Source organism: Pelobates fuscus, chromosome 6 (genome assembly GCF_036172605.1).
Source record: "Pelobates fuscus isolate aPelFus1 chromosome 6, aPelFus1.pri, whole genome shotgun sequence".
NCBI classification, from domain to species: Eukaryota; Metazoa; Chordata; class Amphibia; order Anura; family Pelobatidae; genus Pelobates; species Pelobates fuscus.
Genome location: NC_086322.1, coordinates 46401410 through 46421129, shown reverse-complemented (window position 1 = coordinate 46421129; position 19720 = coordinate 46401410). Strand labels below are relative to the sequence as shown.

Below are 19720 nucleotides of genomic sequence, written 5' to 3'. Positions count from 1 at the left end.
GGGAGATCATGCCAAACTAATCTTATTGATTTTTTTGATTGGGTAACTAAAATTATAGATAAGGGTGGTGCAGTAGACATTGCTTACCTAGATTTCAGTAAGGCTTTTGACACTGTTGCACATGGAAGGCTTATCAATAAACTGCAATCTTTAAGTTTGGATTCCAATATTGTTGAATGGGTAAGGCAGTGGCTGATTGACAGGCAACAGAGGGTTATTGTTAATGGAGTTTACTCGAAGGATGGGCTTGTCACAAGTGGGGTACCTTAGGGATCTGTACTTGGACCCATTCTCTTTAATCTTTGTATTAGTGATATTGCAGAAGGTCTTGATGGTAAGGTATGTATTTTTGCAAATTATACTAAGATATGTAACAGGGTTGATGTTCCAGGAGGGATAAGCCAAATGGCAAATGATTTAAGTAAAATAGAAAAATGGTCAGAGCTGTGTCAACTGACATTTAATGTGGATAAATGGAAGACCGTGCATCTTGGACGTAAAAACCCAAAGGGTAGAGTACAGAATATTTGATAGAGTCCTAACCTCAACATATGAGAAAAGGGTTTTAGGGGTAATTATTTCTGATGACTTAAATGTAGGCAGAGAATGTAATAGAGCAGCAGGAAATGCTAGCAGAATGCTTGGTTGTATAGGGAGAGATATTAGCAGTAGAAAGAGGGAAGTGCTCATGACATTGTACAGAACACTGGTGAGACTTCACTTGGAGTATTGTACGCAGTACTGGAGACCGTATCTCCAGAAGGATATTGATACCTTAGAGAGAGTTCAGAGAAGGTCTACTAAGCTGGTTCATGGATTGCAGGATAAAACTTACCAGGAAAGGTTAAAGGATCTTAACATGTATAGCTTGGAGGAAAGACGAGACAGGGGGGATATGATAGAAACATTTAAATACATAAAGGGAATAAACACAGTAAAGGAGGAGACCATATTTAAAAGAAGAAAAAATACCACAACAAGAGGACATAGTCTTAAATTAGAGGGGCAAAGGTTTAAAAATAATATCAGGAAGTATTACTTTACTCAGAGGGTATTTTATCTTACTATTTTATGTTTGTTTACAATAAATTGTTTTAACTTCATACTGAGTTCGATGAGCTGCAGCATTCTTTCCTGCTTCAAAAGAAGAGTTGCACCCTCTTAAAGGCACAGTGCTTTTTATTCTGAGAGCCCAGTTATCTTTGGCTCTCAATAAGGTGAGCAAGCATTTGCACCATTCTCTATTTTGTCATATATGTATTAAGGATAACACACTAGGAATTCGTTCCACTCTCCTTTCTCTTTTTCTGAGTATCTGGACGTCCATATAGAAGAAGTTTGGTATTATCTATAAATTCCCCTGCGTTTGTGACTTGAGCCTATCCTCCCTAGGCTCTAAGCCATGTGAGTTTGTTACATACGGACTTCTCTACTATTTACAATGTTTAGATATACTACACCATATTGTGCCCATTTATCTCTTTCTCTAGATACAAAAATATTTGTTTCCCTTATTTTAAGGGTAAGTGTTCTTAAATCAGCGCTCCACTGGGTTTTCTTTGATGTGACAGATTTCTTTCACTCAAATCACTCCATACTTTTCCATGAATTTGTGTTAAGTTTAGAGGTACTTACACGTGTGTTGAGCTGCTATACATCCTAATTTGGTTCTGTATTTTATCATCTTTAAGCGTTCCACAGTTAACTTTGTCTTTATTACTGAGAGGGTAGTGGATGCATGGAATAGCCTTCCAGCTGAGGTGGTAGAGGTTAACACAGTGAAGGAGTTTAAGCATGCGTGGGATAGGCATAATGTTATCCTAGCTATAAGATAAGGTCAGGGACTAATGAAAGTATTTAGAAAATTGGGCAGACTAGATGGGCCGAATGGTTCTTATCTGCCGTCACATTCTATGTTTCTATATTATTTTTAAATAGCTGGTATTACCTTTATCACCTTGTCACCATGCAAATATAAGATGCAAGCAGTGATTTTATAAATAGTATAAACATTCTAGGAATAAATCAATAAAAAAATAAATTTAAAAAATATACTGATTAATTCATTTCCTTTATGTAGCAGTTTGGTGTCACTTATTGTAATTATTAGTCTCCTCAATATATTTTAATTTTTATCATGCAGATCAGCCCACATCTAATGCTTGCAAAGTCATACAGAACACAGACTATCAATGAAGTGTTGTTTTGCATATATTGATCTTTACACTTGCATCACATACTGACAAGCGTTCTAGAATTCAACTAGACAGGTAAAGTTTGAGTATGAACTTTGATGTTGGCTTCAAACCCGGCCTGAAAGTTTGAAATTGATTTATCGGTTTGAAATTTGAGGTTCAATGAAGGAAAAGCTGTTACAGACTGAAAGGACGTTAGCAAGAAAGAAGTTGACATTTAGATTGAGTATACTGTTTTTAATTGACTCACCTGATGAATTCTCATCATCCTAGGTACTGCCTACAGTGATGAAGATACACTGACAGCAATGCAAATGACTCCACTCTACCCCCACTGATATAGAGAACTGCAGTATGCAGTGCATTATGCAATAAGAACCTGCTGGCTGCCACCTCCAAAGTGAGGTTGTTTTATTTGATTAACAATTGTGCATTTACAAGCAGTTCTCACAGTAGTCTGTGTGAGCCAGGGTCACGGTCTCTCTCAATCTTTTCAGTCTTTTAAACTGATGTTTGATTTTACAAATTTGTCAGGTTTAAGAGGTGGTCCTGTGTGAATTCCACCAGACTTCACACATGACTCTTCTCAAATGCCTTTCTTCCTTCCCTTCAGTAGACCTATCATTACATTTCCTAACTACAGATTTAGTGACCCACTTCACCAATATGATGTCGTTTCCCTTTTGAAGAACACAGTGTTGTTTGAGATGCCTTATTCTTGCATTTTTTGCATGTCGTGTACATGCAGGACTTGTCATTATCACTACACACACTGGCCTTTACAGTGTATTGGATAAAGCTACTTTATCCACTATTATTCTGGAGACAAGTGGTTGGGAGTGTGTCTGGGCTTACTAGACGGGCAATACTGCCGTATACGACAAACAAACATAAAGAAAGCACCTTGAAAAATAGCAGAGGCATGTGGGTACTACAGAAATTGTACTAAAGTATGGAGACTGTGAATCAGTCCTGCTGTAAATACTGTATTACAGATGATCGGAGTTGCGATGCCTGACGCAAATGTTTATATTGTTTATTTCCAACATAATTGTAAAAAGTGCACATATGCAATGCCTGTCTTACGCTCGTTGTAGTATTATGTTACATGTTGCAGGATATATCTATACGAGCTTTGATGGCTCGCGACTTTTGCAATGCACAAACCAAAATAAAGAATTATAAAAAATAAAAAAATTTAAAAAAAGCTACTTTATCTTCAAGCCAATGTTTTCATGTGCTTTGCAAGCACATGTTTCTCTGTCTCTTCGCTGGCCAATCTAAAATGGTTTACATTTACAGAATTAAGCAACTGAATGGTTGTGCCTGGGATTCTCAGATACAAATATTTTATGTGTCTATTAAGGCTCTCATGTGGAACATCTGGCCCTCTTTATAACTCTCCTTTATTATGGTGGAGACTGCATCATGAAGAAGGAAGTGGCTTATAAGTGTGTACATTAATCTTCTCTGGCTGTTATTGGGTAATGTTTTCTGGTTTCTGCTGGACCTCTCTGCCCTCTCTGCCCTACAAACTGACAATTACCTGCTTTCTATTGGCCATCATCTCAAACATTTAAAGTATTTTGATCTGATGGAAGAGAGATTTACCTGCTGAAGTGAGAATAGCTGTTCTCTTAATTAGAATTTTTCTTCTTGTTTATTTCAATTAGGTTCTTCCTTGATGGTATTGTGTTCAACACAGCTTTTAGCTTTCTTTCACCTATAGTACCTTTTTGAGTTTTCCCACCACTGTTTTTTCTTCTTTTCTTTATGTTTCTTTGCCAGAGCTAGTATTCTAGAGTTTTTGATATCTGGAAATAGAAAGGAAGGATTACATGAAATTTAGTAGAGACTGAATGGCTTACAGTGTGTGTGCATCCTACAATAGGGATTAAATGGCTTATAGACCGTGTGTGAGAATGTGTGGGTACTCATGTGGACTTCCTATAGACTATACAGCTGCAAGAAAAAGTATGTGAACCCTTTGGAATGATATGGATTTCTGCACAAATTGGTCATAAAATGTGATCTGATCATCTAAGTCACAACAATAGACAATCACAGTCTGCTTAAACTAATAACACACAAAGAATGAAATGTTGCCATGTTTTTATTGAACACACCATGTAAACATTCACAGTGCAGGTGAGGTGAGAATAGTGTTGCAGAGGATGAGGAACCTTAACATGTTTTGCTAATTATATAGAAGCCATGTTGACTAAACAAATGTTTACTCAATGAACGTAGACATTATTTGAGTATATTTTCAAACTACCTGTATCAGTAATTATAATCAATACAGTTGTGTACACAGTCTGAAAAGAGAATGCTACCAGGTAAGCTTAAGAGATACGCTTAGCTGGTAGCCATCTTGAAGGTACTGGCAGATGTGTTGCTTCATACAAAATCAAACTTTATTTAACATTCTCAACGTGTGTAAACAGTCCTTTAAAAATGGTGCAGAGGACGAACATTAGTCATGAACACTGATTTTTCTGTAATTTGAAAATATCTAGAAAAAAAACTTCATTTTTTTTTCTATACCATTTCATTTTACTCTGTTTAAAATACAACATAACATACATTCAGCCATAGTAATGAGAACAGCAGAAAAATGTATTATACAAAAATATAGATCATGCCTCTTAAGGCTTTGTTTATGCAGCTAAAGCCACACCTCCCTGCATCTGACTTGCACAGCCTTCATAAACACTTCCTGTAAAGAAAGAACTTATATTTAAACTTCCTTTATTGCACTGTGTGTTTCATTTCGCATTTCTTATCTTCTGCTCAGTTAATAGCATGTAGGAGTCTTCAGTGTGTGACTAAAGTTCAATGTATAGTACAGGAGATAAAAACTCCTAAAGTAAGTTTCTGATCTGATTGTAAATGAAAAAAATGTTCTTATGTTGGCTGTGTGAGTCACAGCCAGGGACGTTGTGGCAAGGGCTGCATTAACAGAAACAAATGTGATCTATCTCCCTAAAGGCAGATATTTGAATAGTGAGGCAGGGGCATGATCTACACACCCAAACTGCTTCCCTAAGTTAAAGTTGTTTTGGTGACTATAGTGTCACTGTAAAATTACTGACTTGTTGTTTTTAATGGTATCATGAGAATGACTTCTTAACCCAATATGATGCCAAGCCTTATTCAAAACCAGCTGTATCTTCAATCATCAATAAAGGGAATATGTAAACTGCAGATATATTCATAACAGACACTTTGTATTTACATTTTCTTTGCAACAAAAAACAGCAGGAGGGGGCACATGACCCTATGGACAGCCACCACAAAGCTACTTTGTAAATACTTACAATTTTACCAGTTTTTAAATAGGTATAATATCGCCCATCCTACAATGTACAATGTACAAGCCAATAGCAAATTGTATGTTAATCATTAAAGAACAAACATCAACCAGATGCATTTTTCCCATACAAATCAATAGCTTAAACACTTAAACTACACAGAAGGTGTTTGTTTCCAGTCATCCAAGAGAAGTCTCCAAACTCACAAGCCATCATGAGAGCAATGGGAGCTCGCTTAATAATCTTCATGTTCTGCTGGTCTGCCTCTCTAGCAATGTATTTCCATATAGCAGAAAAAGAGGAAGCATGCCTAATCGAAGACATTCCTTCAGACATTTTGGTTACAGGTAAGATCACACCATGTGTATGTACAGTTTTCAGTGTGCCATTTTGACCCTAGAAGGGAGGTGGTTATGGAAGCAGCATGGCAAGTTTACTGTATATTAATAAACAGAGACAATTGTGAAGGTGATAAATGTCTGCAGGAGAATCCTAACAATTGCTTCGATGTCCACTGTGTATTCCTGGACACATAGCACTATTTTAAGCTGAGGAGTAGGACATGTAAAAAGCTTCCCCACAATATGTAGAGAAAAATATAATAATCAAAGTAGTAACTTGGGAGCATCATTTTGATTAGATAGATTCACCCTTGGATAATATTCATTCCACATACTGCAGAAAAGCATTTTCCATGTCCTTAAATAAATGCTTATTGTTTACCCTACCTAACTCATTTGTGAATTGCCAGTACAAGGAAAGGGGGTCAGCACTCCATTACTCCAGGGGTGCCCCCAATAAAATCCATTGATGTTTGAAAACTACAACTTCCATGATGCTTTGTCGTTCTAAAGACATGCAAAGCATTATGGTAGCTGTAGATCTGAAACCTCTGGGGATCGACCATTTGGGCACCCCTGCATTACTCTATAAAGGCAAATTCTAATGGAACGTAAGTATCTAGCAGTAGCTAAAAATTAGGAAAATGTAGCTGAAAAACTTAAAGTAGTTCTCTGTTGAATCATCAGGCGCTCAAGGATGATTTTCCTCCAGGCCAATGTACATGCTCAACAAGCCCTGCCATGACCGAAGTATGATTACAGTACTGGATCTGAAGCAGAGTTCTTCTTGTAGTCCAACAGTAAAGATCATAAGAGCATAATCTAATACAACAAGCATGTCAAAACTCATGGCCCACAATGAATATCTTTGCGGCCCAGTGAGCCGCGAGTTTGACATGCTTACTAAGGCAGAGTAGGCACCTGCTCTCCCCACATTGCAGGTGTCTAATCTGCAAAAATTTACCCGGCCAGGGAGAAGAGGTCACTGCTCACTTTGCGCATGCCCTCTGTGGTGATACTAGGTGCCAAAATACGACGTAATTCCAACACCCAGCATCACTAAACTGCACGCGCAAGGGAGCAGTGAGGAGCAGGAAGACAGAGCTCCTCAGAGAAGATCCCCACACCAGCTCCCAACAGTAGGGAGCAATAAATAAAATTATGTAAAGGTGTGCAAGAATGTGTTAGCGTGTGTGTCTGTCAGTGAGTGAGTGTGTGCCTGTCAGTGTCTGTGTGCCTATCAGTATCTGTGTGCCGGTCAGAGTGAATGAGTGTGTGTGTCTGTCAGTGAGTATGTCTGTCAATGAGTGTGTCTGTCAGTCAGTGATTCAGTGTCTGTCAAAGTGTGTGTGTCTGTCAGAGAGTGAGTGTGTGTCTGTCAGTGAGTGTGTGTTGGTCAGTGTTGCGATGGCCACGACTGGACAGCGGAGATGCATACAGGCACGCAACGCCACATCACATGCCGACGTGACATCAACGTGCTCCACCTTCACAGGGTTTTACATGGTGCGGACGGCGCCATTGGGGGTATACCAGAGGCTGGACCCTGAAGTCCAATACTGGCAGCGGCAATGTCAGTGGAGTCTTCTTGTTGGCTAATATATATATATTTTTTTAAAACAAGGGCTGGGGTTTAGCAGATTGGGGGAAGTGGGTTGCTGTTTTTTTTTTTATATACTGTACTTTTCAAAACAAACCTACGTTTCTATGAAAATGTCATCTTTTGGTTTTTTTTTGCCTCCCACATATAATTAAACCTAGTTTATTTGGCCCGTGCTAGCCTTTGAGTTTGACATGCTTGATATACAGCATTTCAGCATCAAACCTTAATAGTGTATGCTTGACTCCAAAGCATTTATTTCTTATACCATAAACCTCTGTTCAGCAATGTTTTATGGGATTTGTAGCTTAGCCCTCAGCCACAATTACAAACAATGCATGGAACTGTGAGGAAAGTTACAACTGCCCCCTTTTAAACTATCTCATTTTGCTTTTAACCCCATTATTTTGTAAAGCAATGCAACACTTGCATTTTGTATTCTGTGTAACAGTAACATTTTTATTTGTATCAAGGACGTTATAAGTTACAAAAGTGGGATATGCACAAACATGATTTCCTCCCATCTGCACCTGGACTAGGAATGTATGTCAATGTAAAAGCTCCGAATGATGAGGTAAGCAGGCTTTTATTCTCTTTTCACTTAAAATCCAGCAAAGTATTCAAAATAATATAATAAATAATACTGTAAAGTTGGCAGGGTGGTTCAGAAAACTAGTATCCAATAGCCACTCAAGCAATAATGTAACCATTTATGGACCAACATTCTATACTTAAGTGTAATGTCCAACACATTTAACATCTGCAAGGCTGTATATCTCTCCAAATGCAAAATAAGCAGTGTATTTCATATTAGCACAAGATATTTAGAGACCATATTGGGTTACTAAGGGGTTTTGTGACCATTTGTATTTATGTAAAGTGCTATACGTGATTAACTCTATTTTCTTTTTGTCTACAGACATTGTTATCAAAATTGTACGGGCCTGAAGGGAAATTTATGTTTACCTCACACTCCCCTGGAGAGCACACTATCTGTATCCAGTCAAATTCTACAAATCTTATATCTTTTGGTTCAAACAAGCTGGTAGGTTAATCACATGTTGCACCAGGAAATACACTTATTGAATTGCATATAAGCTGGCAATTTGTGGTGCTATAGGCTTTGCCAGCATTATGGGTGTAAGAGCATTATGGGGAAGTAGTCCACATCAGGAGTGCAGAAGGTTGCCTACCCCTGATATAGTACTCCTCCCCAACTCTGACTGTAGGAGTGGTGTTATCCATTAGGAATTTACTATTAGGAAAGAGAGGATGAGCTGAAATTTGTAGCACACTTGCAGGGCGCGGCAAGTGGCTTCAGGTAGATACATTTGTTTCTCTACAGCAAGCATGTCAAACTCGCATCCTGCATGTGACCCACAATGAATATTTTTGCGGCCCAGCAAGCCTCAAGTTTTCCATGCTTACTAAAGCAGAGTAGGCACCTTTTCTCCCCACATTGTAGATGCCTACTCTGCCAAAATTACCCGGCCGGAGAGGAGTGGTCCCTGACGGTAGCGAGGGAGCTCAGTCTTCCTGCTCTTCACTGCTCCCTCGCATGCACCCTCTGTTGTGATGCCGGGATATGACGTCATTCTGGCACTCGGCATCCCTAAACTGCAAGCGTGAGGGAGCAGGAAGACTGAGCTCCCGAGAGAAGATCAGGGAGAGGCCCCACTCTAGCTTCCAAAGGTAGGGAGCAATAAATAAAATGATGCAGGTGTGTGCAAGAATGTGTAAATGTGTGTGTCTGTCAATGTGTGTGTGTCCGTCAGAGAGTGTGTGTCTGTCTGTCAGAGAGTGAGTGTGTGTCTGTCTGTCAGTGTGTGTTGGTAAGTGTTGCGATGGCCGCGGCTGGACAGTGGAGGACCTGGAGGTGCACGGAGGCACTCAACACCAAGTCACATTCTGACTTGACGTCAATGTGCTCCACCGTCACAGGTTTTCAAGGAGTAGCAGGAGGATCCATTTAGCACAGTATGCGGACGGCTCCATTGGGGGTATTCCAGAGGCTGAACTCTGGAGTAGCATACTGGTAGTGGCAATGTGAGGGGGGTGCTGGGATTTAGTATAGAGGGGGATGCTGTTTTTTATTTTATACTGTACTTTTCAAAACAAACCCATGTTTCTATGAAAATTTAAGGTTTTGTTTTTTTTGCAGTACACATAAACTTAAACCTTGTTTATGTGGCCCGTGCTAGCCTTTGAGTTTGACATGCTTGCGCTACAGACTAGTAATCATTCATGGAGTATAAATGTGGCTGAATGAGACTTTCCGGGTTACATTTTGTTTTGCAAAGTATGTACAAATAAATGTGTTTACACTCAATTCTGGAACAGGGGTTAAGAAGTATAGATTTACAAATAGCATGTCAATGTGCTTCAAGGAAGGTGTAGTGCTGTAAACTTGTAGTAAAGTAGACCATACTTTTGAATGGCAGACATTCTATCTTCATTTAGCACAAACATCACATGGTAGCAACAGCACACCTATTGCAGCCTAACTCTATTAAATTAAATAATGTAGCATTTATAATAGCTTACTTGTCAAAATTTGTGGTACAGACATAAAATGTTTAGACCGAGATTTCATGGAAAAATATTCAAACACACATCCATTTAGAGGAAGACAATTTCACACTCCATTTTCCCAGGAGCTGTTATCCTGACTATGCTAAAGTGAATGCAATCAAGCTTCAGAAATATAAAACTGAACTAATATTGCAGAGACGTGCTGAAAAAAGCACTACTGTCTTGCATTATACTACTGCTGTGATGGAGAGGCCAGTAAAGACTGTATAGTAACCACATGCAATAAATAGATTTACTTCAGAATTAAACAGTTCACATTGTCTGGAGTTGTTGTCCATGTATTTAAAGGGACACTATAGGCACACAGACCACTTAATCTCATTGAAGTGGTCTGGATGCAGAGTCCCTGTCCCCCTTAGTCCTGCAATGTAAATCATTGCAGTTTTATAGAAATTGCCATGTTTACACTGCAGCACTAAGACAGACACTAGAGTGGCTTCCAGGATTTTACTGAACTTTAGTTTGCCTAACGGACACTTTGCATCAGGACATCCATCGTCTGTTAAAATCTTCATAGGAAAGCATTGTGTTGATGCTTTCCTCTGAGGAGGGCCCAAAGCGCTCACCATGCATTAGACCCCCCTTCAGATGATGCTGGAGGAGGCGGAGGGACACGGTAAGAGTAACGAGGGGTTTTTTTTTTCCGGAAGGGGAGGGGGGGCAGAGGGAACCATAGTGCTAATACAGATTTGTATTCCTAGCACTATAGTACTCCTTTAATGCAAATATTGGCAGGAGACATTTTCTGGTAAAGTCGGCATAGGTTCACATTCTAGATGTTTTTCACCCAAGAATATTATAGGTCAAACCACAATTTGAGCATTTATTTTTGCCACATACCATTCCTAGTGGAGAATGGATAAGAGACAAATATGAGGACAAAACAAAGAAACTGAAAACTATATAAAAAAAATCAAATCACTACAATTCTTGGTTTCTTGAGTTAAAATAGTTTTGCTCATATATTGGTGCTTGGATATCATCATATAATAAAAAATAATAAATATTTATTTCACTGAAAGGCAAGTGCAGATGTTTTTTTTTAATTTGCATTTGAAAGACCTTCAGCCTTGAAGAATTTTGAATAAGCTTTTCAAACTATTTCATATTTTTGGATAAACTGTTACACTGATTTAATATTATGAAAAAACTATTGACATTTTTTGATCTGTTGATAGATTTTTTTATTGCTATAATATCTTTTTTGATATTGTAATATTTTGAAAATGTTTTAAAACGGTCTTCAAAAGGATACAATTAATTTAAAAGGTTATCAAACAATATTAAAGCAAGGCCTTTTATACACACACACATTACAATGTAACACAAGCTCCTCCTATTCTTGTAAATGTAGATTTGTATTAGCCATGTGCTGCAGGAAAATATGACAATAGACACATCTGACAATTTGAAAAAACAAAATATAACCAAAATAGATTAGCACCCCAAACAACACATGAGCCACACAGCTATATGGCAGATCCATAATACCGCGGTTGCTGAACGCAGCCAAAGCGACCATCCCAATCTATTGGAAGCAGGCAAGCATACCACCGATATCAAGATGGGTGGAGGAGGTGGATAACACCAGGAAATACGAAGATATAAAGGCAAACACCCCAAAACTCAGAGACAGATACACCAAACGCTGGTTCCACTGGCTGAGAATAACCACATCAAACGACTTCCAACGACACCTGGCCCCGCAATAGCCGGACGGGTCGAGAGGCGGGAGAGAGCGACCGGGAGACCAGACGGGGAACGGAGAGACGTGGCGAAGGGGGGCAGCAGCAGGGGATGGAGACACGCATAACCCCCCCCCTACCTGAACCACACTACCTACCCCCCTCATACGGACACCAGACCTGACCCACTAACGCACCACACAAGACGGACACAGAAGCAAACCTAGACGGACAGATCTAAAACTGGACACCCCCGCTCAACACGACGGACGGGAGACACCGTACGAACGACACAACACTACATAATGCCAAAAATACCCACACCCGATATGAGTACACGACCAACCGTGACAAGGAGGGGGACACTAATGTAAGCCACCCAGGGAAGGGGGAAAAAAAAAAAAAAGCGCACAGGGTACAGAAACCCAACACTTCACAACGAAACACACACACATACATACAACTAAGCCCCGACGAACCTCACAAAGAGTGATACCAGGACACGGGAACGGGCACTACTCACCGAACATCAATAGGCACAAGACCTCGGCTTAGCCGAATAGGGAACAGCACACGGGAACCGAATCAGCCACATAGTCACACCACAATAGAATACCACCCAGGACTGTAGCAGCCACACTTGGCGGCGGAGATACCAATCCGCCTACAACACGCAACGACAGTCAGATACCCAAACAAGCTATCACAAAGCGGAACCTAGAGCCCCGCAGCGCCCAGAACACACAAACTACCGAGACACCCATAGCCGTAGTTAGGGCAACATAGCAAGACACACGCACAAACTACACCTATTACCAGACCAAACGAGATTAGGGTACAGCCAACCACAACCACAACACGACAAGAGACACAAGGCAATGGATGCTTGGCAGCACGGGCACCATACCAAAACACAAACTGGTGCAACACAAGACACGGTAAAAAGTTAGAGATAAGCCCCTCAGGAGGCACTGGGCGGACACACTGTACCAAAAGACACCAGAGCAGACTAGACAATGGTACGTCACGAGCACTAACAGGGTCAAGTGAGAACAACTAACCAAGTATACGCAAACGGTATTACACCAACATGAACCAGATGGCCTCCGCATAGGCGACGTAATGCATACTGACATAAGCACCGTATATATGCGCCCTAGCGTGGGCGACCTATGCATACCCATACAAGCAGGAGCCACACACACAAATGCTACGGCAACAATAAGTATACAACAAAACTATAACACAACTGTAATACTAATCTGAGTACATAGGCCAGTTGACAATATGAACCAATCCTTTATGTCATGTTATACAGGCTAAGACTAATTCGCTTCTGCGTAAGCGACAAACTGTTTATACCTTTACTTACCAATGTTTCGGCCCCTGCGTGGGCAAATATTTGCTTTAATATGACTCGGTTCGCTAAATGCGTTTATATTATGACAACAATAAAGATATTCAAAACAAACAACACATGAAAAACATATAAGTGGTTAAATTACCCTTATATAGTTGATTCGATTGTAAGAAGTATCCTCAAACCTTCTTAATACAAATACAAAATATATACAATCTAAAAATTGTGAAATAGCCTAAGGAAGGCATAAATATAAGTGAAAATGTGAGTGGCCAACAGGTTACTCACAAGGAATAAGTAAATAACAGGCGCATAAAGGTTTCTTTAGGGACTTGGTTATTGTTGTCACTTTCAATCATCAGCCATATATGCAACAGAAAAGAGAAAAGCAGAACACAGTGTGTATCTTTAAAAAAAATTATAACACCTTTTTATTCAATCACACTTAGAAGCTGGAATCGTCACACTGGCATATCAAAAATATGTTGCAGTACAAACTTCTGTGGTCAGCAACCAGATAGCAGTTTCAGATCCATAAATATAACAATAAAATAAATAAAAACATACAAAATTAAAAGTCACTATGTCTTATCTCCTGGCCCTACGCGTTTCGTCCTTTGGTCGGACTTCTTCAGGGGTGTATGGCAATGCTGATACTAATCCACGTCCTCGTTCCTTTTAAATGTCTCTATTGCGCCTTTTTGCCGAAAATCCTCCAATGCGGATTCATTCTAAGTTCGTGTTCACCTGTTTTACATACTGTGCGTCATATTCTTCAGACACTGTTCTACATCTGACAATTACCTACCCTAGAAAAAATAAACAAATGATACCACAATCCTCGAGTTCTGAGCAAAAATCTATAACACGTGCCATTTAATAGAAACATATGACATTGACAAGATCTTTGTCAAGCGAAGGTCAAAATGTTGCTGTAAGCTCTCGTTCCACACGCAGGTGGCAATGAACAATACTGGTTTAAAATTAAAATCTGAGCATACACCAGGCTACACAGCTGACATATTGTTTGCTGCAGCTTATCTTTCACCATTTTTTTTTAATTAATTTGTACAATTTTCCCCATTTATTCCATGATTTTTCTGCCCATGCTCTCATTTATTAATGCTTAGACCATAGCCTAACACGTAAAATGTGCATGTAAGATGTAAATACTCCTGCCTTGTTTAAATTGCCACTCCTGTCATCAGGTCTAAGACCAAGTCTAGCAACTTTCCCTCACTAGTTACTCCAGACTTATACTGTCTAGCCTGTTTAGCCTGCATGATGTATAAATTAACAATGTGCCCCTACTTAAACAAACTACCTTATCTTGACTAACTCGTGTTTTTTCTACAAAATTGTTGTTAGGCTTCATCGCTATTACTAATTTACTAATATGTCTCACGAATGCCGAGAAAATGTTTTACTTGTGCTGTATTTCAATCTATTTCTTTTGCTATAATTTACTTTCAGTCTAGACAGTACATCCTATGGTAAATATGCAATAGATGCGCAATCTAGACATATATTTCCAGCTCATAAGATAATCCTCCACTGTTTAAAAAAAGAAAGAAAATGTGCACTGTACATAAAGCCACACTGTTGTTCACTAGTGTTTATTGATAATATTGCACCAGCTATTGTGGCTGTGCAAATCTGTTTGTCAATCCATGCACAACATAAATAAAGAATTAAAAAAAAAAAAAAAAAAAAAATGTTGCTGTGAGGTCACAGGTTTGCACACATCTGGGGAATTGCAGGACCATTTCTTTTACATCTGGAGTTGCAGCCAGATTGGCGCAACACAGGTTTCTGTCCCCCTTTGCTACGAACGATAGTGGGTGCCTTATATTTTATTATGGGTGAAATACGAATTTGCAAAAAAAAATAATTCTACTTAAAGCGACACTCCAGGCAGCAATACAAATTTAATGCATTTGGTAGGTTTTGTAATATGCTGTAATCGTTATAGTTTTTGCATTAATTTATTAAAAAAAAAATTTAAATACTGTTTTGCATAATGCTGCTCTATAAGCCTCTTTAGCCACACCTCTCACATCAGAAAAATACTTCCTTATAAAAAGTATGCATACAGATCAGCCACTGGTAGCACTAAGTTGTCTGAACTACAAAACAACTTGCATTAGGAGGACAGGATGCCTAGGTGGACGTAAACTAAACCATGAATTATAAGCATCTCACTCAGTGCTGTTGAGCATCTGTGCATACCTTTGATAAGGCATGCAAGGGTATAGGAGGGTGCAGCATTCTGCAAAACATGTATTTATTTTTTCTGAGCAAAAACTATAAGACGCTGAGCATGCAAAAAAAAAAAAAATACAGCACCAAAATCTATCAAATGCATTAAAGTTGTATTGGTGCCCGAAGTGTCCCTTTAACTTGATGTGACAGAAAAAACAAACACTGATAAATCAAAAGTTCACAATGTATGAGTACATTTCTAAGTCTTCATACAATTACCATTTACATTAAATTATACACTATTTGATGATAAAACTACAAGGCTTATAAACGTACAAGAATTGGGGAGAACTAATTACTTATGTTAGGGCAAAATAGCTTTACTAGAAAACAAAATTCTCCAACTTTGTAAGACAGCTTTGGTGAAAAATGTGTATTCACCAGTCAGTTCTTCACGAAACCTAGTTTATTGAATACACCCAACCAGTCTTTACTATGTGACAAAATAAAATTAGACTTTGTGAATATGACAATTCTTAGTTTGAGATGTATGTGCTAAGTAACCAAGATTGATTATAGCTTTATTTTGTTTTCAGCGTGTCCACTTTGACATACAAGTAGGAGAACATCCTGTAGATTATGCAACCATTGATACCAAGGATAAAGTAAAGGAAGTTACATACGGTCTTGAGCATCTCATGGGGGAAGTCAATCATATAATTAAAGAACAAGAATATCAAAGAGTAAGTTTTCTCTATACTGGTTAGGACAACTAAAAGGAACTGTATGGGCACCATAACAACTTCCTCGAAATTAAGTTCTTACGGTGCCCAGAGGTCTCAGTTTCTTACCCGAATCTTACAGGTTAGATTCTTACGATCAAATAGCAGAAATGGAATAAAAGTGTGTTCAAGAAAGCACGGCTGCCATAAAAAGTGAAAAAACAGGCATTACACATATCCAGCTACTAAACAGGATCAGGTCACTGACTATTTATTTATACATCACAAGGGCAGGAGTTGCGACATGTCTAGCACAAACAAACAGATCGGGCAATGGCTAGAAACACTTGTGCACACGATAACTATAAAACAAAAAGAATGGAGCACGTTGTAAAAACTCAAAGTAGCACTGTCGCCTCCCCCCTCCTGCCTGAAAAATTAGTATTTCAGAAAGATAGAATCATAATACTCATTGGAACTGTGCTGGAATTCCAATGCAGTCAAGAGATATACTGAGACTACTTTGTATCTGTATATTTCTTCTAGCTGACACTTCTAGAGAAGTGGACAAAGCTACCACCGTCTAGAAGTGTCACTCACCTCAGCCGTGACCATCAGTTAAGAATTGGCTCTGTCTATGGAGGATCCAGCGGTCTCCTCCATAGCCCGCAGTGACGTAGGCTCCTGGTAGAACTCACCTTAACCTGCCCCTCAGCAATCAGCGATGATGTCAACATTAGGGGTCTTTGCAAATTCTGCAAAGTCCCCAGATTCTGACAGTGCCGCTTTAATGTCTGAGCTTAAAGGATCACTATAGGTTCAGGAACACAAACATGTATTCCTGACCCTATAGTGTTAAATCCACTCCCTCATTCCTCCATAAATATAGTATAAATCTTACTTGTATTCAAGCCTGAAGATGCTGGCTCTGCCCTGTCTGCCTCAGAAAAACAAGCTGTCTGCTGACATCATACAAAGTGGTAGCCTGATCCAATCACAATGCTTCCCCATATGATTTGCTTAGACTGACAAAGAGGCAGATCAGGGGCACAGTCAGCATGATTCAAACACAGCCCTGGCCAATCAGCATTTCCTCTATGAGGAAAGTTCAGTGTCTGCATGCAGAGGGAGGAGACACTGAATGTTTGGATGCATTTTAGGCAGCCATGACCCAGGAAGGATCTCTAACAGCCATCTGAGGAGTGGCCAGTGAAGTTATCACTAGGCTGTAATGCAAACACTGCATTTTCTCTGAAAATACCGTGCTTACAGCAAAAAGCCTGAAGGTAATGATTCTACTCACCAGAACAAATTCAATAAGCTGTAGTTGTTCTGGTGACTATAGTGTCCCTTTAAGATGAAGGAAAATTTGGCAAGGGTGTAGCTTGAAAAAATGCAAAAAAGAAAAGCCTTCTTCCTGGTTGCTTAGTCTGGCTGGGAAGAACTGTGAGTAGCCGTAAGAGAAATAAACTATGCATGACAAAACAAAATTGGAAAGACAAAGTACATGCAAATATGCAAAAATGATAGATACCTGTATTAAATCCCCTAAAACTGTCAGCAATAAAATTGTAACAGCTCTTGCTAAGTGGCTCTTGGAATTTGCCCAGTCTCCAATGGGCTTTACAAAATTAAACAAACATTTGCGATCAGGATTGAATGCTCCATAATAACACTGGACCAACAATGAATCTATGTAACAGACAAAGATCCACACATTTTAACAAACAGTTATAAAAAAACAATACACTATTATATTACAAATGTTAAATTTTATAAAGATTAAAGAAATTATACAAGAAACATTGACTTGATACATGCAGAAAATGTTTCCTTGCTTGGGACACAATATTTACGATTAACATATGGTAATAAAAATATATTACAGCCCTGTGCGTATGGTAATTCACACATACAATAATAGTGCCTTGATCTCCAAGACAAAATATTGCAATTAATAGAGTTGTATTCTTGTTATCACACAGCTACGAGAGGAACACTACAGGCAAAAGAGTGAAGACACTAACAGCAATGTGTTGTGGTGGGCGATTGCACAGACTGTGATCCTAACTTCTGTTGGAATCTGGCAAATCAAACGCTTTAAAGATTTCCTCATTGCAAAAAAAGTTGTTTAAACCACAATGGAAAATAAAAATGTTTTTGATAAAAGTGTATATTTAAAGAACAGAAACAAACATTTTCACATGTGACACTTGCAACTCGCCCATCCAGTATTTTCATTTCCTACCTAAAAATAAATAAATCTTATTTGTGAATTATATTCTGTCTTAAGCTGTCTCTTTTTTACATTTTCCATTGGACTCTACCACCTACCAAGATATTTTTTTATGATGCATCTACAACTCTTTCCACAAAAACATATTATTGGCTTTACTATTAGAGGAACTGTATAGATAATATATATATATATATCCTCCCTCACAACAGCAAACCTACTGTCACTAAACAGTGTAAAAATTTGCTTTAGAAGTACCTTTTTTAATCTTTAATTTTATCAGATTTTCTGCTCCTCCTCTGATTGCATTTAATTTCTCCCTTTGACTTTCCCCTGATTCCTGTTTTTCAGCTGGACCATCCACCAATGGCCAAGCTCCATTAATTCTTTATGAGACTCAGTTATGACACACCTATATAGGCATGCTGGAGCTTCTTGGTGCAATTTGCATCACTCAACACATGCCCACAATACTACAAATACAGCATTAGACACTAGAACTTTTATACCACATGCACTACCCACTGTTAACCCTTTCCCCCTTTAGCCCCTGTTAATCAACCGTCATACCCACTCTTAACCTCTTCCTTCCCAATCCTAGAGGGAGTGGGGTATAGTGACACAAAAGGTAAGGGTAGAAAAGTAGGTTGCTAGGTTAGTATTCACTGAGGGCTTAGTGTTTTGATGACAGTTGCAGGAGAGGAATCAGGGTGCTGGGAGGTTCACAGTTTAATTGATATGTACTCCTGAAGAAGCATGTTTTCAAATATTTTTTGAAGGAGTGGAGAGTAGGTGAAAGTCTAATAGACAGGGGAAGATCGTTCCATAGGAATGGCGCAGCCCCAGAAAAGTCTTGAAGGCAAGCATCAGAGGTTGGAGTACGAACAGAAGTTAGACGTAGGTCTTCAGCAGAGTGTAGGGGCCTAGATGGGACATATTTGTGTATTAGTGAAGATAGGCAGGTAGGAGCAGCATTGTGTAGAGATTTGTAAGCAAGTAGCAGGATCTTAAATTGAGCCCTATATCTAACGGTATAGGTAGCCAATGTAGGGACTGACGGAGGGTGGAGACGTGGGAGGTGCAGGCAGACAGTAATATATGCCTCGCCGCTGCATTCATTATAGACTGTAACGGGACAAGCTTGGAACACGTAAGAGCACGGAGAAGCGAATTACAGTCAAGGTGAGAGAGGACAGTGGCATGGCGTTAAATAGGGGCGGATGTGTGCTATGTTTTTGAGATGGAATCGGCAGGATTTGGCAATTGATTGGACAGGAAGGGTGAAGGAGTGGTCGGAGTCAAAGAGAACACCGAGGCAGCGAGGTAGAGCTGATGGTGGCACCACTGACTTGGAGGTAAACAGACAAGGGAGTATCAACACTTGAGGAAGGGAAGACCAGTTCTGTTTTGGACAGGTTAAGTTTAAGGAAATGAGCAGCCATCCAGTTGGAAATAGCAGAGAGGCAGTCAGAG

The 19720-nt window shown here is 39.2% G+C and overlaps 1 protein-coding gene across 1 annotated transcript; it reads left to right on the top strand.

Moving 5' to 3' along the window:
* Positions 1–5679: 5679 nt before the first annotated feature.
* On the top strand, positions 5680–18292 carry LOC134614171 (transmembrane emp24 domain-containing protein 11-like). Its single transcript, XM_063457659.1, has 5 exons — positions 5680–5856; positions 7924–8024; positions 8370–8495; positions 15886–16032; positions 17997–18292. The coding sequence occupies exons 1-5, from the start codon at positions 5724–5726 to the stop codon at positions 18144–18146; spliced, it is 657 nt and encodes a 218-aa protein (XP_063313729.1). The 5' UTR covers positions 5680–5723; the 3' UTR covers positions 18147–18292.
* Positions 18293–19720: the final 1428 nt, after the last annotated feature.

Bases quoted from the DNA above. Each gene is read 5' to 3' on its own strand.
- LOC134614171 (XM_063457659.1), top strand. From the start codon at position 5,724: ATGAGAGCAATGGGAGCTCGCTTAATAATCTTCATGTTCTGCTGGTCT. The intron at 8,496-15,885 runs GTAGGTTAATCA...TTTTGTTTTCAG, and splicing joins CTTTTGGTTCAAACAAGCTG to CGTGTCCACTTTGACATACA. The intron at 16,033-17,996 runs GTAAGTTTTCTC...GTTATCACACAG, and splicing joins AAGAACAAGAATATCAAAGA to CTACGAGAGGAACACTACAG.